Here is a 23513-nt window from a genome sequence, read left to right as displayed (position 1 = left end):
TACTGCGGTCTCTGCCACATCTTGGGGTCTTAGTCTCGGTAGAATTGAAGCTTAAGATCAAAGCTCATTTATATCACAACGGAATTAGTTCCGTTCACGAAAGCTGAAATCTAGACACACAAAACTATGATTGCGTCGTACTGATTTGAGGGTAATCAAGACAGACGAAATTTACATGGAATACCACGTACTGGAAGGACTCAGTTGCAAGACGTCCACACAATAGTTGCTCTCTACTTTTCAATGAAACCCGCAGGTCAATGATTAGGATGATAATGATAGAGTCGTTGCTAATTTTTGCAATATCTATGCCCGTGCTCTTCTACTCCTTTTTCAGGCTGGAGTGCCATCTTCTTCATCCTTATTTTCGGCGCACTCACTGCGTTTAACTCTCTCCTTCTGGGATGGTGCTGTGACATCCTCGAAGAACGACACGAAGAGTTCCGGAAATTCTACTGGTACACCCAGTATACGGACATTGCCTCAAAAGCATTTGGACCATTAGGCGGGTAATACGTCTTTGTTGCTAATCACTTTTTTATGTGTGTTGATACAGAAGCTTTCCTAAACGATTAACCTTGCGCCTGCCTTAGAATGCACTACTGAACCGAAATACGTCAAAGGTGAAATTCGCATTGTCTTACCTTTTGAACGACTAAGGCAGTAGAAAGTTCGTTTCACTCTGCAATAACTCAAAAGCAGAAAGGGATATTTTTGCTGAAATTTTGTTATTTTGTTTGCATAGTTGTGTTTAAATTTGCTATCATGAAAAGGTGGCGCGACATATTTCCCGTAAACTGCTGGCTTGTTTCCTTTCGACGCCAATACCTCCCACCCCGCCCCAAGAACAACTCTTATGAAAGTTACCTTTCCACAAGGTACGGTGTACCAAAACTAGTTTCTGTTGCTTTCTTCAGTCCTGAGATTTTAATATTAATCCAATTGAATGAAAGCATCGTATGAACACCACTCAGGAATTTTATATGTTCTCTCGTCAAATCCCAACTTCCCCTACTTCTGTAAAAAATATTTTCGTACATTGAGAAAGTTGTTGTCGTGAACCTTGAAACTTTTTTCGCGCATTGAGACAGTTAGTGTGGTGGACCTTTGGTTACAGCGCCGCCGTACATTTCCCAGGAGGTGAATGAATTGCGCAGTACACACTATGTGTACTGCGAAAATTAAGATATACCTTGAATAAATTCTGGTTCTTCTTCCCCTTCATGAATGCACAGCCTTGTGTCCTTTCGCAATGGAGGACGGGGCGACCTCCGAGCCGGAACTATATAAACTTTACATACAGAGTATATTTTTTGCTTCGTGTTTTTGCTACGTGGAATAAGAGAGGATGTTTAAAGAAAGGAGGAAAGGCTGACGAAGAGCGGACAGTAGGAAAAAAAGAGAGAAGGCCTGCAAAAAGCCCGGATATTCACAAAACCGATACGTTTTTAAGTCTACAGGTATGCATAAAGTCCAGCTACGTACAAAAACTCCATCAGCGACCTGCAGTATTGATCTTCCTTCACCCAGCGGTTGTAGTCAGCCGGTTTATGCCACCGGAGACCAACCTTTCTGAGCGCGTTGTCTCGAGCTGTCCTTGTTCCCGCGCACGTTTGCAAAAGATGTTTTGCGTCAGCTACAGGACAACTAGCACCGGCCCGCAGTGGGGCTTACAAAGGTCTTGCCGCAATCTAACCGGCTGTAGACACGACTGCTTCCCGCCATCAAGAGCAAGGTGCACAGGAAATGACCATTTTCCTCTCGCAGGACTACACATATTATATGACCAAATCAAGGGAAGGGGGGAAATAAAAGCCAGAAATGTACCGGTTTTCCGGCACCCATAATCCGTATATTTACTTTTTGAAACGCACGTCCAGTCACGGAGAGGGGGGGGGGGGAATCGCCGAGAAACACGATAATGTAGAGCATGTCATGGTAAAGATGGGCAACAGTATGGCTGTCTTTCTTAAAAGGAGGTGCGACGGTGAAAGGAAGAGGGCGCCCTGGAGACGAGACGGTTGGCTAATGGGCTCATCACCTTTGAAGCATGACATGATCGTGAAGTTTTTTAACGATTCCTTTTGACGGTTATCATGTCAACTCTTTTCTATATTCTCGTTTCATCGCGTGGTCATTTTTTCAGCGCCCCTCTGCCTCTTAAGGAAGACCTGACGTCTTTAACCACCAGGGTTCTCTATGTTGCGCATGTCCGCTTTAGGGGTACCGTGTACACTACAGACTACATGCGGCTGACCATTGTAAGTTTTTTTTTTTTTTGCTTCTCCGAATTTCGCATACAGTAGGTTGGCTTTTTCATGCATAAATGACAAGGTAACCACGCTAACATCATTCGGTGCCTCCTTTTATGTACACAGTGTTGCGCGGGAGAGCGAGCGTTACTTCAGTCAGTGCCAAACCGGACCAACTGGCCAAATTGTCTGTACACACGTGTGAGAAACGGCCGACGCCGGCCAGAACTGATTGCCCCACTCGCCTGCCGCCGCACACGAGGGCTAACTCATGACTGAGCTGTTTCCCTCTCTCCCTCGCGACGCGGGGCTCACAAACCACACCCCAATCCCGCTGCCGCCCAGCTTCTTTTAGGGCGCAGCCCTTTGGCGCCCGCGTCTACCGAGTGAACGATGGCATGACCGAATAGTGAAAGAACAAAATGGGGTTCGGTCGGCACCAGAATCCCGGGACGCTCGCCGCCGAGTCTGTACACAAAGCAGCCGCGTCGGCGGATTGCCTCGATAGCGCGTCATCCCTATTTCATATTTGCCGCGCTTTCGAGGCGCTTTTTCAAAGAAAGTGCTACGAGTTGTGCCGCGCCTCCGCCAGATGGCGCCACGGGTCCCACGACCAAGAGAAGACGCAGTGAAACATCCCCGTCGCGAGGGGCACGATCAAATGCAGAGCATTTCCGGGGGCGCACGACGTTAAGTAGTTTGCGTTACGTTAATGTTGTTGCACTTGTGGCAACTGCTGACGAGATAGCGCTCGTCAGCAGTAATTTGAATGAGTCAACGATATAAGGCGCGTTCATAGCGTCCCATTCTGTGTCGGCTTTGTGGCGCAGTGGGTAAAGCACCATGTACATTGCGTTCCGCCCGCAGGGTCGAGGGATCCAAACCTGGCGCCGGATAGTATTTTTTTTATATAGTAGGGAGGGGTGCGGTGCGGACTACGGGCGTCAACGCGGGTGACATCGTGAGTTACTGAAATGTTCTGCATTTAAAAAAAGGAGGAGACGGTCGCGAAATTGGGAGTGGAGGACGGTTCGCTCTGGCGGCGGGAGCCAGCGCTCTCCTCAATTGTGCGGTGGGGGAGGGAACGGGCAGTGCTGCCCACACCAGGCGCTCGACGGCGTGACACTTAGCGAAAACGTGAGGGGGACGTGCGCGTGACCATGATGTGAGTTCGCTTTAGACGCAGTTCGCAGTCCCTTCCTGAGACGCACTTCGCGCCGCTGACGCAGAGGCTCATCATCGCCACCGTCGAAATACCCACGAGTGAGTGCTACCTCAGCGCACTGCTGCTGCGCCCAAACATCGCAATAGGGAGTATCGGAATCGACAGCCAACTTTTTTCTCTCTTCTGTCGGGAAAAGTGATGCATTAAACGTGGATTATTCAGCGTTCGGCATTGACTTTCTGCGTCGGACTGGAGCGCAGCTCGGCCAACCTCGTACAACGTGTTCACGTGCACTATAGACGCATTTCCATGCTTGAGACGACAATGCCAATCACAGGGCACGTTGTCTGTAGTCTTCAGTGTGGCAGAATGTCCTCCGCCACACGGGTTCTGACAGGTACACTGCTGACCTCTTTTCACGCATAAAGCAGGAAGATTCCGGTGGTGAAGACCGCAAATATCTGCCGTTTGAGATATAGGGGCTCACCAGAATGAAGCTCTGTTCTCCAGAGATAATTCAAGTGCGCGGTTCAGAATAACGTATTGTTTCAAAGACGCGCTACTTCTGACAGTAAATTGGTATTCAGAATCCCTCCTACACTCGAGAATCCAGTCGATGAGATCCTTGAAATCGATTTTTGCATGTAAGAGCATTGTGGTATCTTCCACTCAACCGAGTCGAGAGAACACATGGAGTGGAGGACAGAACCATAATACTTAAGCCTGCCCTTGCGGAGGAAGTTGAATCTTCGTTTCGTGCCCCGTCTTGCAATATTAAATTCGCTAAAAAGCAGAAAAGAAAACATTCACGTATTCCTGGATCTTGAATGCTCAGTTTTATATTGGGCAACAAGGAACAAAGAGTGGTCGCGAATTGTAGCGTTATATTATGGAGTTTTAGCTGACCGTTTTTCACGGTCCGCTCCGCTCCGATAGCAAGCGGGAGCGCTAACGCGCATGCGTGGCGCGCTTGGCTGCGAACGGCATTGGCTCCGGTCGCGCCGAGCGGGCCGCCGATACCGGAGCGGACCGTCGGAAACAGTCAGCTAAAACTCTCCATTATTAGGTTAATGTTTTACTTAATGACAACAGCGCCCGAAATGCAATTGTTTGAATAATTCTATTACTAGCTTCCTCACCCTGCATGTCACAAATACCTACAGCCATTCAAGACTATATAGTTTGCTACCTCAGCTGGTCAAATATTCTGATTAACATAGAAAAAGCCGGGAAATCTGTTGCGTGGGCATGAAGGTACCAGGCACTGCACGGTACCTGCGGCGTCGATTATAGAACCTAGGGCTGTACACTTTGGCTTATTTTTTGAAGCTCAACGTTTTAATAATTAATCTTTCGGCTAATGTACTGCGCGTTCTACGAATCAGGCTACCGTAGCTTCGAGTTTCATGTAATTGGCATGTTTCCTTTTGTGTGTGCACGCGTCTAACGACGTGCGGGGAGAGTTCCCACAATATAACTACGCATTACCGCCTCGCTCGCCGTTAACACCCTTCCGACCACACTCAACTAACCAACCATCAGGTGCGCTCATGGCGACTCTTCCAGACAAACTCCTTGACCTGCCGACCACTACTGCACCGCATTCACCCCTCGCAATTCCCTTCGCCTAATTGTCCGCACTGCGTTGACCTAACCCCACTGATCCACTCTACGCGAGCCTGCCCTAAAGGTCCCTTTCTCTTCAAAGCTAATGTAGAGCACTGGGAGGGAGCGCTGGGCGGCTAGGACCCAGAAGTCGAAATACTTCTGGTCACCCGGGCTGACAACGTCACTGCGGCTTCAAACCGGTGGCCACTCCCCTTCCCTCGATCAGCCTGAGGCTCAATTAAGTAATTTGTCTGTCTCTCTCTCTCTCCGACATGCAAAGGATAAAGAAGTCAAAATTTACGGCACTATCTAATAATATGCGGAGATTGTGTTCAAGGATATCTGTTCTATTTTAATAGACGGTAGTGCGGCAGTTAGAAACAATACCTCAAGAAAACTTCATGTCTTTTCCCCCTGTTTTTATTCTTTCCATATTCACAGGAGCATCGTGGTGGCGCTGCGCCTGCTGAGCGTGGTCGGCCTCCAGGCGGTGCTACTAGTCACCGTGGCCGAATATGGCGCGGACTTTGTGGGCGCCTTCTACCCGCCCTTAGAAATACAGGGTTACATGTACTGCGGCTTCGTAACCGGCTTGGGAATACTTTTCGCCATCTTCCCCGTGGGCTCCAAAACACGATACTGGTGAGCAGCTGTGGGCAGTTGGGGAGTGGGGGGTAGAAATAATCGACACAGTGGATGCCAGTTATTCGATACTGTCTGAGAGAGATGTCAACCACATGTCTTTTCAGATGCGGGTACTCGCTCGAGTTCTCGTCATTTCAAAGCGGGTAGGACTCGTCTGCGCTTGCAGTCATAGCGACGCCCCTCTAACATCGATGAGGGCATAAATATCTGAATTTGCGGTGATGGCTTCGATGTCGACCGCCTTTCCAGCGCTGCTTGCCATCATTATTTGTTAATCATGTTTTGCAGCTCGTGATTGGTTATGACCAATAAATTACTTTAAAGGGACACTGAAGTGAATTTGTCAAGCTCCCGTTTTTGCTTGCACTGCGTAGACTGGCTCAAATTAACCCACTTTTCATCGTTTATCCGGTTGACAAATCGGTAATTACTTTACACAGCGCGAAAGAAGAAAAACTACTATGCGCGGTGTGCGGCGGCCGCACCAACTAAAGCTGTGACGTTAGGAGGAGGGAGCACCGTGATTGGACGATGACCAAGGTTAGCAATCAAACAAGTTTCGGTTTCGGTTTCGGCCTGTAAAACACAACGTTGTTTTATGGGCATTCTCAATATCTCAGTAATCATCGTACCGCGCTTCTGCCATGTTTTCGGCTGTAAAATGCGTAAGATAAGCCTCGCAGGACGGCTTGGAATCGTAGCATTCACTATCCGAGGCCTACGCAGTGCATGAACGCCCTCCGCGTCCCCGCAGACGCTCAAATGCCATGCGCTTTTCCCCCATATTTCGAGCTAGCCTCACTCATCCCTGTATCGTAAAAAGCGTGTTCGCACCAGGCCAAGGATATGTTGATTCTGGCCTGTGCCCACTGCCCGCAAGCAGTCGGTGCTTATGGCAACAGCACGCCAACGATAACTCGCTAGCGCGCCAGTGCCAGCCTGCGCGCGTTCTGTGAACTAGTTCGTGGAGCAATGAACTTTGCGGCCCAAAAAAAATGTGAACTCAGTATAGAAAACATCGGCGGAAAACGAAAAAGTTCACTTATAAAAAAAAAAGCACGTGCCCGCGGGGATCCGAACTCGCGACTTGCAAAACACTTGCAAATACCCAGCGCTCTAGACCACTCGACCACCAAGCGGGCCGTGCCGACCTTGGTAATATAAGGTATATATAGTATAACCAGTTTACACTTTTATTTAGTTTTGGAATTTCAAGCATCTTAGGTGACTATTTGTTGTTTTGCGCTCGTGCAGTAAGCATCCCTCAAGTTTCCACAATATATCACGTCTAGCAATTGCATTTCTTAGACGGAAAAGCGTTCGCAGCTGCGTAGTCGTGCTGCTGACCGCTGTGCTTGTTCGCCCAGCGCAAAAAAGTGCTTCCCGCACCCTAGTTTTACGCTGTACGGTAAAAATATCAGTTGATTTTATTTCCTTAGTACCTATATTGACTTCGCTGACTCTTCTCCCGCCTTCAAGAGGCCTTATATCTTCCTACTGGCGTACCAGTCAGCGAAGCGTCGCATGTGCGGTTGTGCAGCGCTAGTGTGAAGCGTCCTTGACTTGGAGCTAGATACAGTGTACAAACAAACCAAGTAAAGAAAGGCACATTCTTCCATTCACAAACGTGTCCTGGCTTCGTTTCAACTGAGCGAATGAATTGCGACGACCCGTCGGCGGCCGGCGGACGAAACGCTGGGCCGAATGACTCTGCCTGAAGGCCGGGTAGCCGTGCAGTAGCGCAGCCAATTGCGAGCTCGGCTCCTCCCGACGTCACACGAAAACGCCACAGAAAATGGGCGAGCGTAAAGAGAGGAGGACAGAATTTTCGAATTAATTTTTCTACTAAATAAAATCGCGTAAACGCGCCCAGAGTGGTCGAAACATGGCCTGGGGACTCCGGACTACAATTTGCGCTAGTAATCCCGCAATGTTTACATATCACTTCAGTGTCCCTTTAAGGCGAAAGGCTTAAGGACTCCATCTTGCGGAACACTGTCGTTGTTTTCCAGTCAAGAAACTGGCTGGAGTTGTAAAGAGTAAAGAAACAACACATCTGAGCAAGCAAGCGATGTGTACCCGGGTCTACCCAGCGAACGCCCGGTGCGCCACCATTGGGCTTTCTCCACAGGCTGTCAGCAGTGGGAGAAATGTTGAACTATGGTGCGCGCCGTGAAACGTCAACGTAACGGCGCGAGAGTAGAACAGGTGTACCTCAGCCGCGCAGATTACTGCATCTGGGAAGGCTGTGGCAAGTGCCAACTGCCTGCCTGTTGAAGTATTTTGTATGTAAAGATGAAGAAATCGGAGCTAATAAAGGGATGCAAACACGTTGCAGCAGTTGATGAGCCTGTAGACGTTGTTTGTGCTAAAAGGCAAATATGATAAAGCTATGAAGTACACGCAACTACGATGCACCAGAAAAGAAGTCACGGATAGGTAGTTTTTCCTCCAAATTACGCAAGTAGACTACCGTGTTCCAGAAAATTGTTTGACGGCCGATTTCGAAAAAGGGCTGAATCTTGTTGTCTGGACGCACGTATTTCTTGATTGATTGATTGATTGATTGATTGATTGATTGATTGATTGATTGATTGATTGATTGATTGATTGATTGATTGATTGATTGATTGATTGATTGATTGATTGATTGATTGTAGGGTTTAACACGGCCCCGCAACGCAGGCGATGAGGCGCGCAGTAGTGGAGGGCTCCGGATTAACTTTCACCACCTGGGGATCTTGACCGTGCCCGGAAATCTCGCACACACGGGCGTTTTTGCTTTTCGCCTCCATCAGAAAAGATGCCGCCGCGGCCGGGAATCGAACTCGCATCCTCGTGCTCAGCAGCACAACGCTTTAGCAACTGAGCCACCGCGGCGGGTGCTTATTTCTAGAGCTGAAACCATTGTATTACCAATTGTGTCAAATTCCGCGCTACAGCAGTAACGCACACAAACAGGCCACTATTCTCTTTTGAACTGTTACTTTCAGATACTGTTTTTTTATTGAACAATAGTGAGTACCTCCTGATCTCAAATGTTTCCCGCCACCCAAATCAGAGAAAAAGAACCATAGTGCATTAACAGCAAACGACACACAGAGAAAGGGAGAGTAAACTTAAACGAACCAGAAGAAAGACTTTAGGTTGCATAAAAAATACATGAATTGATGGTTGTTTACTATATCTGAGTGGCCTTAAGGCTACTGTAATTTGATGTCTCTGTCAGGACAGTAGCAAAGGGAGACCTATACGTTGATTGCAAACTAACGTTGAACACTTCCCGAACCCGCCGTTGCTTTTCCTCAATTTTGTTGTGAAACACATCATAACGCCTAATTTTTGACGCTAAGCGTAGAAACAACTGTTTATTTGTAACTTATTCACAGATATCTGTGCAGGCCATAACCTGACATTCTGAAGTAAAATAAAGAAAAAGTTATACCAATATGCCTTCCAGCAAGACCGGCTAAGCACAATCAGGAATACTGTAAAAAGGTATTAGCATTTAAACAAAGACGTCATCAATTAATAAAACAAATTGCTGTTTCTTATGTTCTCTCGTGGGAAAGCTGCAATGGCAAAGTACGATATCATCCCCAGTCGCGCAGAAGTACCGCGGGATATCTTAATTGCAGGAAGCTGGACATATTAACAAACAAACAGGGACTCAGTTGGTGTGAATGCTCTGAAGAAGTTTTTTTAGTAAGCCGTGACGTATAACACAAATCAAAAAGATGATCAAGCACAGATAAAGCACCGTATCACGGTCGCACACCTGTTCGGAATCGGCGGGAATCACAACGCAACTGCTTTCAATCAACCTGTGCGTTAAGCAAGTGTTTCAACCGTCCCGTGTCACTTATTGCTGGCGCCGTCTTGCATCCGTTGTTATCGTGGCACACATGTACCGGCTTGTTTTAAGGTTGAGCCACGCTGAAGCTCTCCTGGCGTGTCATTCGGCATAGCTGTTCATTGTACCAGCCATCCGGAAGCATCTGATGCGTTCCTACCTTCAGAATACAACAAAATGACCGCGTGGCCTGGAATGAAAACCCTCCCTTCATCCCTGAAGCGAGAAGTACTGCAATATCAGCCTTGCAAGTCGCAAACAATCCCTAGGAATGACTTTTCTCATTACGAATCAATGACAATTGCCATTAAGCCAGAAATTAACAGCCGGATTTTTTAATCTTGAAGCAAGCGCATTAATGCAAGTTTGAAATACTGAATAAGTTAAATTGCGTACAAACTTTCATAGTTGACGGCGTGAGGCAGGTATGGGTTAACCAGTGTGAACTGGAGTGGAAAGGTGAGTTTGCGGAAGCTGTTGTGGGAAATGGTTGGTTTAATACCTTTTTTTCTCTAAGGGTGTTTAAAATGCAAAATGTGTTCTCAATTCCTCGAATCATTTCTTTATATAATGGGTTCATAGTTGCATTTTGTTACAAGCAAAGTACATAAGATTCCATGTTGCGAATAACATCGTGCCTAGGAGCGCAGAAGATACTTGCCGAAGGGCTGACGTTCATATTTTAGTTAAGGTGCCTTTACTAAGACTCTTTCACAAGTCAAAAAGAGTGAATACCCTTGCATGAATAATGATGTGAAATTCACTTCAAGGGGGTATATTATCGTACCAAGCGGTTAAAACTCCATCCTAGATCCCTTCTTTTTTTCCCAATTTTTCCAACACCCTATGTATGCTTCGTTCATAATTAATAAATGACGTTTCGCTGTAGATGCACTAGAACACCACACGTGCAAATTCCCAGCGGTAAATGTCTACACCCAGTCGGTTTTCTTCATTTCAGGAGCAACATTGGATACTTGCCGTTCCACCTGGTGCTTCTAATACTCCTGATTGCTGGTCTCGCAAATAGCCGTACAAAGCCAACGCTAGGAGCTCCCAGCAGCGCTGCCACGTCAAATTCCTTCCTTAGCCTTGACCTGGGCCGGATTATTAACCCCTTCAAATACATCACTGTCTCCATTCCGAAAGTGGCGGGAGGCTGGACCCAATCTATATCGGGGGCCTCGTTCTTCGCCGGACTCGGCATTTTAGCCTTCAACTACGCTAACATCGCAGGCTTCCCTCTCCTTCGTCGGGACGTGAGAGCTCCTGCCGATTTCAACAAAGCAGCTGTTGGCAGTGTTGCCGGTAAGTGGGCGCTGTGTCAAACGCTACTTAACTCGAAAATAGGTCAAAACAAGTCGAAATAAATCGAAACAAGTTTATAACAAGTCAAAAATGTAAGCTTTCGGTACAGGGGCCATAAAAAGTTATTAGAACACGATCTTCTCAATTTAGAGGAATTTCTTCTTTCGGAAACTGCCTGGCTGCATTGCTGTGCGTTTAAGGAGACCTCCCTAATTTAAATAGCTTCTTGTAAACCGGTAACGGCTTTCATAAAGCTAGGAACACAAATATTTTGTGATATTCACAAATTCTTGTACCAATTACTTAAAAGGGCACCTGTACATGTTTTGCCGTTTTACGTGCACAAATGATGCAAAACCAAGTGAGTTATCCCAATGTCTCAAATTTTTTTTTGGATTCCCGGAAGGTTCCGGGCAGTCGAGAAATATTTGTCGCTGGTTTCTACCGAGTTTGTTTTTGTTTGGAATGTTTTTCGTGTGTTTTATGCTTTTGTTCACTGGACATCAGAAATTAGCAGAAGTTTCTTTACTTCTTCTAATTTCAGATGTCACAGCTCATCCATTAAATGGCTGTTCACGAAATATTTTGCGCTTCCTGTCAAAAGATGAAAGTCTTCATGGAGACGAAGAGTATGCAGATGCTTTTTAGACCTCTCTATTGGGGCCGAGCGTATATGAAGCTGAATTCAATCAGATTTCGCCATTGCTCCGCGGTCGAAGCAGTTGAGATTTTAGACTTCTACTGTAGTTTTATGGGCGAAAACTGCGTTTTAACCATCTTTTTCCTAAGAATGGCGCGTTGATTTTGTTGAGACAAAAAGCGAGCAAGCGAGGCTTACAGATCTGGGCGTTGTGAATCGCATGAACGTGGTTACTCTTCCTGTCATGCCGACGGTTCAAGATAGTGTCATTTTGTCTTGTTTGTTCTTTTTTTGCTGTACCCTTGTCTCACGAAGTCCTAACGCCGTTTTTAATAGGATAGCCGGTCTTTGGCTACCTATTTGCAAATAATTTGGTCTGTCTCTCCATCTAACCACCAAGCCAAAAGTTAAACAGATTTTCAACAAGTACATCTAGGCAAGACCGCTCCCAACTCCGAAGTCACAGGCATGGATTGTGCATGTTCACTTTGTACTCCGGCATAGAAACTACATGCGTTTTTGTGGTAAGATGTCAGCACTTAAGCGACAGAAGCAACGTTCTTTTATTCTAGGATGTCTATAAGGTTGGTTTTTACGATATAAAATGAAAAAAAAAATCACAACGCACTTGAAAACAAAAGACAAGTTGCTCTCTTTCTAACCAGATGACACGCGAGTGTTACGAACCCAACATTATTTAATTCAGCTGAGGAAATCCGTAACGCAGTAACGATGGAAAGGGCGAAAGGGAGGAGACGGAGCCTGAGGGGTGGGAGAGGGGAGAGGGCAAACAGTGTTGTGTTGCAAGAGTGTAGAAAAGCTCTTCGACATTTGTAGTGAAGCAAGCAGATACTTTTTAGCACCCACTTTTTCATCTGTTTTCGCCAAAACGAATCCAACACGTATTCGTCAGCAAAAATATTCCGGTACTCTTCATTATTTCATTATGTTTTGTCTGAAATGCGCCCAAGATTTTGTTTACACTAAGAAGTGTCGACATGCATGAGCCGTCCTTTTAGGTTAGTAGTGTGTATAGGTTTTGTCGATATATAGTTCGTGTAAGGCCTTTTGAAATAGCGGAATGTTTTTTAATTGTATGCCTCCGGCAGGAGGGAAAACAGCGGCAAGAAATCTAGGGCGAAAAACTGTGCTCAGTAAACCGTTTGGGGTTCGCTGGTACGCGCATCACATCGCCTATTAGGAAGAAAATCACTGTTGTAAGCTATTCGTAACGTAACGTATCACGTGCGTAAAATGCGTCTGACGTAAGAGACCGGCGTTAAGTGGATACACAAATAACCTGTCAAACGCATCGTCAATCGTTCATGTTCAGTCCTTCTCGCGCATTTCTTTTTCTTTCTTGAATAAAGAACTTCAAAATTCCATCAGTGAGGCACGCCGTTTTGTCCCTACAGTGTTATTTGAGTCCCCTGATCTTCATTTGTAGGCAAGGTTATTTTCTTATTGAAACCTAAACAGCAGTAAAAAGGCGTATTGAAAGTAATGCTAACAGACAGGAAGCGAGCGTTACAGATAAGAGAGCCAACAATGTTGGAAAATTCTAATATACATACTGGGAGTGATTTCGGCGCGCCTAACCCAAATTTCAGTCTCTGGGACCACTTTTTTAATCTGTTACACGATAGTAAATCCTTCCTCTGCGGTTAAATTACCTGTACTACATAACTATTACTTCGTGTAATACTAAAGCCACAACCATTACCACTGTCTACTACTAGTAGTATTGCTAATCGACCAGATTTTAGGGAAATCCCCAAGGGGGAGTAAGTTTCTGCGAAAGAAAGTTTGACACCCACCTGAATGCAGCCGTACGGCCACAAAGGAAAGCTATACAGCTTTCTCAGAAACTTCGCAGTTGAAGGAAAATTCGTCCTGGTCCAGGATTCGAACCCGGGACCACCGCTTAACCGGAGCAGTCGCTCTACCAACTGAGCTAACCAAAAGGCTAGTCGTTTGTAGCGCGAGGGCGAATTGATCAACAACTCCAAGTGAAGGACAGGTGTTAATCGGCCACATTTTAGGGGAAATCCCCAAGGTGGAGTAAGTTTCTGCGAAGGAAAGCTTGACATCCACCTGAATCCAGCCGTACGGCCACAAAGGAAATCCACCTTGGGGATTTCCTCTAAAATCCGGTCGATTAACACCTGTCCTTCACTTCGAGTTGTTAATCAATTCGCTCTCGCGCTACAAACGACTAGCCTCCTGGTTAGCTCAGTTGGTAGAGCGACTGCTCCGGTTAAGCGGTGGTCCCGGGTTCGAATCCTGGACCAGGACAAATTTTTCTTCAACTGCGAAGTTTCTGAGAAAGCAGTATAGGTTTCCTGTGTGGCCGTACGGCTGCATTCAGGTGGATGTCAAACTTTCTTTCGTAGTAGTATTGCTACGACACCCAGTTACTTCTATTGGTAGAATCACTGCTACAACCAGGGAGCCTTGGACCAGTATGAACGCAACATAAAGAAAATTAAGGTTTCGCTTTACTTGTATTTTACCCGACTGAGTGCATTTTTGGTCTGCTTGTCTGGAAAGGAAACACCCTCGCCTGCCTGGTGGTTGGAGCCGTGGGGTATAGCACCTTCGGTGCCGTAGTCAACGGAAACATCGTCGTTTCCCTGGACTCGGCGGGTGTCCGACTGGCTGCGGATATCTTCCTGCTGTTCGCCTCTGCCTCCACCATGATACTAATCAACGCGACGCTGGACGAGCACGACAGCTGCGATGACTACGGAAAGCGTGAGTTGAAGCTTTCAATGCTAAACCTACGCGGGATTTCTGAAGTACCCCAGTGACACATTCTTGGGCGCCGATTTCTTCTCAAAGCTTTTCACTTGTTATTAAAGAAGGCGAGAACAAGCAACCTTGTACAAAGAAACGTGCTCGCAAATTTTTTGACCTGCACAAAGGCTCCAAATGAAGTTAATTTGTTTTGAACGATCTCGTGTAGATCAAGAACGCAAATGTATCAAAGATGCCCTTCGCGAACATGCGAACAAGCTGGAACTCGCCCCAAGCAATCGTCTATCAGATCATTGTAAGAAATGTGGGTACACATTCGAGCATTGCAGAATAATCAAAACTCATAGGGACCAAAGAACTTGTGGTATCCTGTGAATAGCAGGGAATTCATGAACGCGGTGACACACGCTCTACCGCTGCACTACCGCTCTAGCGCCGCATTCACGTTCATCGGACTCTCTAACCTGTTAATTTTTGTAAGCCTTTTGTTTTTTTTGTTTTTGTCTGCCATTATTTATGCCTTCATAATGCGTTCACGAAAAAAAAGCCGTTGGTTGTTTGTTAATGAATTATCATCTTGACTTTTCTTGTTCTGTTGCCTGCTCTGTTTCTGGACATTTGAAATGTATCAATCAGCCCAAATTTTCATTTTGTTGACATCGTTCCGCCTTTCAGTCTGGTAATACCAACAAAGGCGTCATACCCCTGAGTGTCGGTGAAACAATTGGCCAGCACTCCTGAGAAACACGTATCCATGAATACAGAGATGGCGTTGTTCAGAGTCCGGGTCAACTGCGGCAGTGGTAATCTCAAGCCTGTGCCTTGCCCCAAACATCGCACTCAACCATGACAGAGCTTCCACTTCGACTTTATTGGATGCAATCCGTGAAGCGATTTGTTTTATTTTTTGTGATCATCTGAGGCATGGACCCTGTTCTGTGAAACCAAGTAGCAGTCCAGGGCTCCAATCGTTTTTCAGCGAAGTCTCATATCGCCGCAAACCATGCCTTGCGTTTTCTTTACTTACCTGTTATTTGGCCAGCGTCTGGCTGCGCCCAGCTCTCTTATCTGTTATCCAAGCGAAGAACGTGCTTTCTTCCTTTTTTGTATACCTTGCAGGCTACCTGAGTTGATAGGGAGGTTGTCTAGTCCTGTCTTCGCTAGACTAAAATGTTCTTCCTTTATTGTTAGTTCGATGGTTCTGGAAAGAACACGAAAACATAATTGCTCGCAGCGCAAGCGACGCGGCATTTCATTCGCCGATGATCGCCTCTGCAAGTCATTCAATTCACTGCTTCGTCCACGCCTGCGTATTTTTTTAGGTTTATAGGTTTACTGCGGAGTCCAAGCTTTCTCCAAAAATCATTGTTTACTGGAAGAACTGCATCGATCTTGGCTACGTGACAATAATTATGCACTTCCTGTGGAAATTATGAACCTACGTTTTACTGCTCCAGTAACCAACCAGCCCACATTCATGCACTGGCAGGTAACCTGTGCTCTTCTGCGCTGCAGCCAGGCAATATTGTTACCATAGAGTGAATACCACGCCATTTTGGACTGACTGGTAAACAGTGGATGCAGGCCCAATCCCGCGTAAACAAAGAAGGCTTCAGCAGACCCAGTTCTCATGCATCCGCCGTTTACAAGACCAGATATGACCGCTTTTATCTTTACTATTCTCCGCAGTGTCACGAATAGTTACTTCACGCAACCTCACCACCACCGTAAAAGGCTAAGCAGGCCTAGCCCTGAATATGGCCTGCGGCTGCAAGCTGGTACTCAGGATAATTACGCGACGCTGTTGCAGCGACTGTGGCTTGACGTACTGTCAGCACCTCATCGACGGGGCCAGTGACCCAGACTGCGGAGAGCTCAATGTTCCAGAGAACCCCTCCACATGTTCTCTGCGTCTCTCCATGCTACGCGAATCTACAAGATATGTTGTCCGCATCATTAGCTCATTTAGGCGCGATCGGGTCTCTTCCGATCCCTAGTCTTCCAGTCACACTCTTTTCCGCCACACTTATATGACTAGGGTTCCACGTATTTTCCATGCCTGAAAACATAACCTTTCGTGGGTTTCACTTGTTTTTGAAGTGCGTGATTGTCTCTAGTGATAGCGACTGAAAAATTAACGTCCCGGTGTGTGTACCATTATCACGCGCTCACCGCAAAAGTTGCGCACCCTCCTAAACGTGATTTCGACCTCAATAATATATGTTTTATTACTTAAATATTCATTTGCACTGTATTAGCAATCGACGCCGTTTCTAAGATCAAAACTTGGCAGACATTAGTCTTATCTACTCTTCACTAGAATATGATTTTTCCCTATTCGGGTTTGGGCGCCGCGTTTGGCGCGCCAAACCAGAAGATGAAAAATTATTAAATGCAAATCAAAATGCATAAACAGATTGCAAATAATAACATATCACGGTCAGATGATAGTATAATAAGCCATAAAACTCTCTGCAATATTAAATTTAAAATACCCACGCAATTTTCAGTTAAATACGGGGAAAAGCATAGACTGTAAAGATTAAATGGTACATAAAATGTTTCAGGAATTATTCAAGTACATATCGAGTAAATAGGTTTCTAACCACCTGAAAAATGTGCTTTGCGATTGCGATGATTTAGTCGATACCGGCAAACATTTCTGCAGTGCTATGGCCGGAAAATTGGCAATTTGCTTACCGTGGTTGGCGCTAGTTTTCGGAAGTAACAAAGTATATTCTTCAGAGAACCGGGCAATGTTTTTATTAGTAAGGCAACACGCGGTGAAAGCAGCAACAAAGACACTTTTTTGACGAATACGTCAAATAAGCAAACCTAACGTCAGGTGCGATGAACACGTGATAGGTATGTGGTTGAGTTTTTAAAGGAGCCATAAAGAGAAAATATAACTTTGTTTAATTTGAAAGAACTAGAATGCAGTATCTCATGATTACAGCCACGAAATATGTTTTTTAACGAAAAAAAAAAGCAAGAAGTATTTAAAAACTTTCAAGTTTTGCTCCACATGTAGTGACGCGTTATGAGCAAGAAGGACGTCATACGGGCCAACAATAAAACATAATTTTCAGTGCGTTAACTGCACGTTAGCGTTCAAGTGATGCGGTCAAATAGAACTAGAGGCCCTATTACAGACGTACAGTCATGTGTCGTCGCGACAGGTCAGTTACACGGCCGCCAATCGCACAAACAAGGTTCCGTGACGTCATAGACAAGTTGCGGGAAATTGGCTAGGGGATCGCGACTGCTTCACACGTTTTCTTCAATATCTCCGTTATTTGTTCGAAGATTGTGATGATATTGGTATCATTTCTATTGGGACTAAGCAGTCTTTCTAACAAACCCAACTTGTATTTTGTCTTCATGGCTCCTTTAAAGATGCCTGGAACCGAGGCCCTGTAGGGGCTGAAAGTTATTAAACAAACCGTTTGTTTCTGAAGATGCTGCAGACATTACAAATGGGTGAAGTATGTATAGCCCCGTGACGACAAACAGAAATGTGAGAGGACCATGAATAAATGCGTGATGCAGTGTGTGGCAGGAAGTAATGCCTTGTTGTAATTAATACACGCATCCCGAATGCTAAAATTTTTGTGTCCGATTTAATGTGCACATACCATTTTAAAAGCGAATCAAGCACAACACCAAGGAATGACGCAAGTGCAGGACGCAGAAATGCTCTGATTCCCAAGATCTATTTTAGGGGTGGTGATAAGCCTTTTGTTGAGTGTACGAAAAATCATAAAGCTTTTTTTTAGGATTCATGCGCAGAACGTTGTTTCCGCACCATGAGACGATGTTTCTGGATCCGAGTTTAGTTTTGTTACTACATTATTTACGTCTTGATGGTGCGAAAATATCGTGGTATCATCTGCCTAAGGAATGCAACATCAGACGTATTGCCCTCCTCTGAAGCCAAATGGCCAAAATGAGTGCCGTAAGAACGCGATCGCTTTCGATTTTTGTGCAGGATTTCTTTGGAGCCGTCACAAGAGGATCTCTCCGCTTATGCTGCTGGCATGTCTGCTGGGCCTGGCCGTTCCATTCAAAGGGCCGTTGATGGCACTCGTCGGTTCCCTTGTCGTCTGCCCCATCATCTACATGCTTCCTCCGGTCTTCTATTTCAAGCTGTGCAAGGAATCGGACCAGTGGCCTGAAAAGTAAGACCGTACACCATTTGACATTCATTTTAACGATCGAGCAACCTCCACGTGTTGTAAGCCAATTTTTCACATATTCCAAACTTCACCGGAACATTTATTCCCCCTTACGCTGTAGAATTCTTATACACGAATCATTTGTTGACCAACCAGGAAATAATTTTGGACGTTGACGTTTCCGCATTGCTTCCTTGGCGCTTTTTTGTGGCATAGGTTTCTGGTAATGACTTTGTGGCAGCCATTTAGCCTTTGCGGCACCATTACCATTGAAAAATACATTTATCCCGAATTAATAAGCACGAATAGGAATTATATATAAACGAGATTTTTGTAAACTACGGGTACTTTTTCTACAGCTCTCGCAACCATCTATCACTTGACGAAAATGATGCCTATTTAAGAGGTGAACGCAAACACGTAAAAATGAAAACAAGCGTTTTTTTTTTATTCAATGGTGCACGTAGGTAGGCTTTTACAAAAACGTACCGAAAAGTAGTTAAAGGTGGCTTACAAAGCAAATGAAATGAACGCACAAGAAAGAGATCAATAAAAAAAGCATGCATCTTCCGTCTAACGACGACTGCGGTTGAACGCGAAGCTTTCTCGTGAAGTATTTCTTGGTTGTCGTCGGAGTTTGGACTTTGACTCGCAGACGGTTTAGACATTGACCCGTCGAGCTTTGACTTTGATCCGGACGCAGTTTGGTCCTTTGATCGCAGCGGCTTTGAAGTTGAACCTTCGCCATTAGATTTCGCACGAAGAAAGCTTCGCGTTCAGCCATCCTCCTCATTCGTTGTAAGGGGTATGGTTTCTCGGTGTGATTTTGCACGTCCACGCATCCCTCTTCGAATTTCGAACTGTTCCAATAGTGCCAGAATGGAGTAATCGAATAGACGTCGGCTTCATAACGCGAGGCACCGAGGTTCGATTCGGCCCGCGGGAAACGTTTTAGTGCTCAATACTTGGACCGCTGCTACTGCAGTTTGGCGGTGGCGATGGCGTCAGGCGCGGGCACGGCGTCGGCGTTCAACCGAATGAGCGGCGACAGAAAGAAAACTGCGGAGGAAAGTGCTGCGAAATAGTTCGGGGGAGGGCAGAATGCTGGGCCCGCACAAGACATTTGTCTGTGTGACGCTTGGCGAAAATGTGTGTAGGGAACGCGAGAAAGGGAACGCGAGAAAACGCGAGAAAGGAAAAAAAAACCTTATTTGTGAACAGTCTGGGTTACGGAGGTGTGGTAACCGACAGCTGCAGCTTGCCGGTGACCTCGGCCGCTCGTTCCGTTAGATCCATCTAAACCTGCGGGTCTGAGCAGCCCAGTGCCTCCTCCCAGTGCTCGCCAGTGGGAATTATGGAAAATTGGTCTTTGGGGCAGTTCCACGTGAGATTAGTAATGGTGTCGTGTGCACCACATGCAGGGCAATGGGGGGACGGATACACAGTAGGATAAATTAAATTCAACCTGGCGTGACATGGTAGTGTATTAGCCTGCATGAGGCACCACAGTCACTCCTCGGCGTTAGTCAGTTGCGGGTGAGCAGAAGGGTATCGACGGCGGGTAAGGCTGTAATCCACAGTTATATCGTTGAAGCTCAATAATAGGCTGTCACGAGCCGACTGGGCTGCATGGAAAGGGACAAGACTAGGTCCTGCTCGGATGCTAAGCTCTCTAGCTGCTGGAGGTGGGCGCGTGCGTGACGATGATGTGCAGTCACTTCCTAATTAGGAAGTGACCGCAGTTCGCAGTCCCTTCATGAGACGCATTTCACGCCGCCTTTGCGAAGGCTCACCATCGCTTCCGTCAAGAGAACCCACGAGTGAGTGCTCCCTCAGCGATGACGTGCGTTGGCTTCCTAAGCCCCAGTTTAGCTGTACACAAATTTCGCGTTAGGGAGTATCGTAATCACCAGCCACATTTTTTTCACTTCACACAGGGTCAGCAATCATCGTCAGCAGAAGACAGCTTTCCTGCAGTGTGTGTTCAAGCGACATACGCCACCAGTACGTCATAGAAAGCTTTGCTTTGAAAGATGCTGTGTCGCGTTGTTTAACTCTGTTCAGCCAATTAATCCGCACAGATCCCGTCAACTCCCTCCAGCCAGGGTTAAATTCATCAAAAATCCAGGTAACAAAAAACTCCCGTGAGCGGTCGCTCACCCACTACGCCCCTGCTGGTGATAGCGAAACACCGTTCGAAGGTTTCGATAGCTACAATGTATCCTCTGTCCGACTGTATTTACTTGCGTCCTCATTCGCTTCCTTCAAACATGCGGTTACGTAACACGGAGCTCGTAAAAATACGCTCACCCAACTCCTGACACCATGGGACTGACAATTAAGGACTCATGCTAATCGCCTTTACGCAGTTTAACAATTAATCGTATACTTTGCATCGGCGGAACAACCCTTGAAATCACCTCTTTTATTTTGCTCCAGATCGAAGCGAAGCTATAGTGGCCTCACCGATGCCGTTGTACGCAAATACGTCCTGCAGGAAAGCCAACTTTCTCTGATGATGATTATCAATGATAGTGGGTGAAGTGAAAGAAAAAAACGCTTCCCGCGACCGGAATCGACCCTGGGCCCCTCGCGTTATGAAGCCGGCGTCCATGCGATTGGTCCACTTTCACATGATCGGGGTGAACCCAAAGCAGCAGGTACCGATTCGCGCCGTACACCCCAAACCAAAACGTTAGGCCTACGCAGTGCACACTCGAGGGTTGCTACATTGTCTTGTTCAGTCAAAGCAGTCCGAAATTTCTAAACAGTAAGCGATTACGTCTAATTTTGGCGAATCATAAGTGGCCGTTCTAATGAAAAACGAAAATTACCCGTATAATACGCATGGGGTGGGCCGCTTTTTGTGGGAATTCTGGCATCCTGAATAGTAAGTTTCCCCTGCCACTCAAAATGCTGGTATATGATATGACCAATTCGTTTTTCCACCAATGGCGTACGGGGCAGAAGCTTGGGGTCTCACTAAGGGCCTTGAGAGGAAACTTAAATAAGCCCAAGGGACTATGGAAAGAATGATTTTATGGGTCACGCTTATGGATAAGAAAATAGCTGCGCATACTATGGAACAAGCTGGTGTAGAAGTCCTTCTAGCTCAAATTAAGCGAAGAAAATGGGCATAGGAGGGACACGTCGCGCGCGTGAGTGAGAACAAATTCACCATCTGTTTAAAGCAGTGGCTCTCGATAAACCGTAAACGCTGTAGTGGTGGCCAAGGGTTCGATGTAGGGATGAACTTCGAAAATTTGGGGGAAAGAGTGGACTAAGCTAGCACTGATAGACGTGGCTGGAGATCTTTTGACCTTCGCTCTGCGGTGGACACGTTTAGGCTTATGATGATGATGATGATGATGATGATGAGGAGGAGGAGGAGGAGGAGGAGGAGGAGGAGGAGGAGAGGAGGAGGAGGAGGAGGATGTGGTGGTCATGGGAGTGGTGGTGGTGTTGGTACTGGTATCGGTGGTGGTCGTGACGACGACGACGACCACAATGATGATGGCGATGGCGATGATGATTAGTCTGGTGATGATGGCGACAGCAAAACGCCATAAAAATCTACGGGGAAGAAGTTCACTAATTCGCCTCCATTCAGAAGCTAATCCTGAGGTTGCGAGAGAGATAGAATGCAAACTTTACTGGCCGAGGAAATGGGTGAATGAGAAATAAGCCCTGATGTTGGTGGTGGAAGTAAAGGGCTGAAGGGCCGCTCCCCCAGGACGTCTTCTCCTTGAATTAGGTTGGCGAGCTCGTGGTGACCGAGGCCGATGCGGTGCCTTTCAGCAACCTCTCCTGCCCTCTCGACCAGGCTTACCTGCAGGTCCGGGTCGGGGATGCAAAGAGAGGCCTCCCATATGTCCTCAGAAGGAATTTCAGGGAAAGGGTCCTGGGGGAATTCCCAGATGGTGTGGGCCAGATTGGCATGGGCACCACGTAAGGGACACGCCGAGTTTAGGTGAAGGCTAGGATAGATATGGGTCATAATGGCCGGATTGGGAAAGGCAACCATCTGAAGTTGGCGCCACACGTGGCTTTGCTCTACTGTGAGGGATTTAGTTGCCTTATAGTAGATCCGGCGGCAGAGAAGGTAATAGGTAGTAATGTCTTGGTAACCGATCAGACGGCCGCGCGGGGACCGGGCTTCGTGGTAGGGAGACGGGCTCGACCCATCCAGAAGTTATTCTTCGGGATATGTCATGGGCCACCTCGTTTCTCTTGATCACCGAACGTGCGGGGGTCCAGATCAGTTGCACAGGGGATTGCGAGGGGTTTTTGTTGTCGTTATCATTGCAGCGAGTTCACAAACGTAACCTTTTTATTTCGCTGCGTCCTTTGCAGGCCCCTCAGCATCCTGATAAAAGCAGCTCTGGCCATTTCGCTGTTCGTTGGACTCTTGGTGGCTCTCGGTGGAAGTGCATCCGCAATTGTGGAGATCGTGTATCAAAGCCAAGCCACCACGCAGTCCTGCTTGCGGGGCTTCTTTTACAACGAGCAGTTCCAGCTGATACCGAGACCCTCCATCTTCCCCCACATCCTCTCGCCATTCGTCAACAACATAAATATCCCTGTCGGGTAGTCTGAATACTGTGAGCTTTACCGACCATAGATATAAAAAAACACATGGCCATAAAGTGAAGGTGACACTGCCTCGTGATACGAAGCTATTTCTGATCATCAATGTTCACGCTCGCAAAGCCAAAGAGAAATTCGCGCATTCGTTTTGCCTATACGCCACTGTCATGATCAACAATGTTGCATGTAAATCACGGTTCTAAAGATCAATTATGAGTGCTGTGTAAATAGACCAATAAAAACTGCAATATGGAAGTGCGATCTCATATCCATAATGCCTTAAAAAGTGCAGTAAAGCGAAGCTTCATAACAAACACTACAACATGTCCGAACCTCAAGAACATGTACCTTGTTCTGGAATTGAACCAGCGACGTACTTTCTAACTAAAACTGTGCTTTCTACCAACCATTTGCGGCTGACCAATATGATGAGCTGACCTATTACTATGGTTCCGAATTACACACGGAAGTTTATTTATTTATTTATTGAAAAATACCCCTAAAGGCCCTCACTATAAGGGTG

The 23513-nt window shown here is 46.4% G+C and overlaps 1 protein-coding gene across 1 annotated transcript in view; it reads left to right on the top strand.

Annotated features, from left to right (window-relative positions):
- The window catches only part of LOC144141610 (uncharacterized), a 34830-nt gene extending 11594 nt beyond the window's left edge, over window positions 1-23236 (top strand). Inside the window, exons 3-8 of the mRNA XM_077673153.1 lie at window positions 338-509; window positions 5467-5667; window positions 10485-10831; window positions 14022-14225; window positions 18217-18406; window positions 22757-23236. Coding sequence (XP_077529279.1) covers window positions 338-509; window positions 5467-5667; window positions 10485-10831; window positions 14022-14225; window positions 18217-18406; window positions 22757-22994 — 1352 coding nt within the window. The 3' untranslated portion in view covers window positions 22995-23236. The remainder of the gene's footprint in view (window positions 1-337; window positions 510-5466; window positions 5668-10484; window positions 10832-14021; window positions 14226-18216; window positions 18407-22756) is intronic.
- The last annotated feature ends 277 nt before the right edge of the window (window positions 23237-23513 follow it).

Source organism: Haemaphysalis longicornis, unplaced genomic scaffold (genome assembly GCF_048455015.1).
Source record: "Haemaphysalis longicornis isolate Haplotype H1 unplaced genomic scaffold, Haemaphysalis longicornis Haplotype H1 scaffold_6, whole genome shotgun sequence".
Classification (NCBI taxonomy): domain Eukaryota; kingdom Metazoa; phylum Arthropoda; class Arachnida; order Ixodida; family Ixodidae; genus Haemaphysalis; species Haemaphysalis longicornis.
This window is presented reverse-complemented; position numbering and strand designations above follow the sequence as displayed.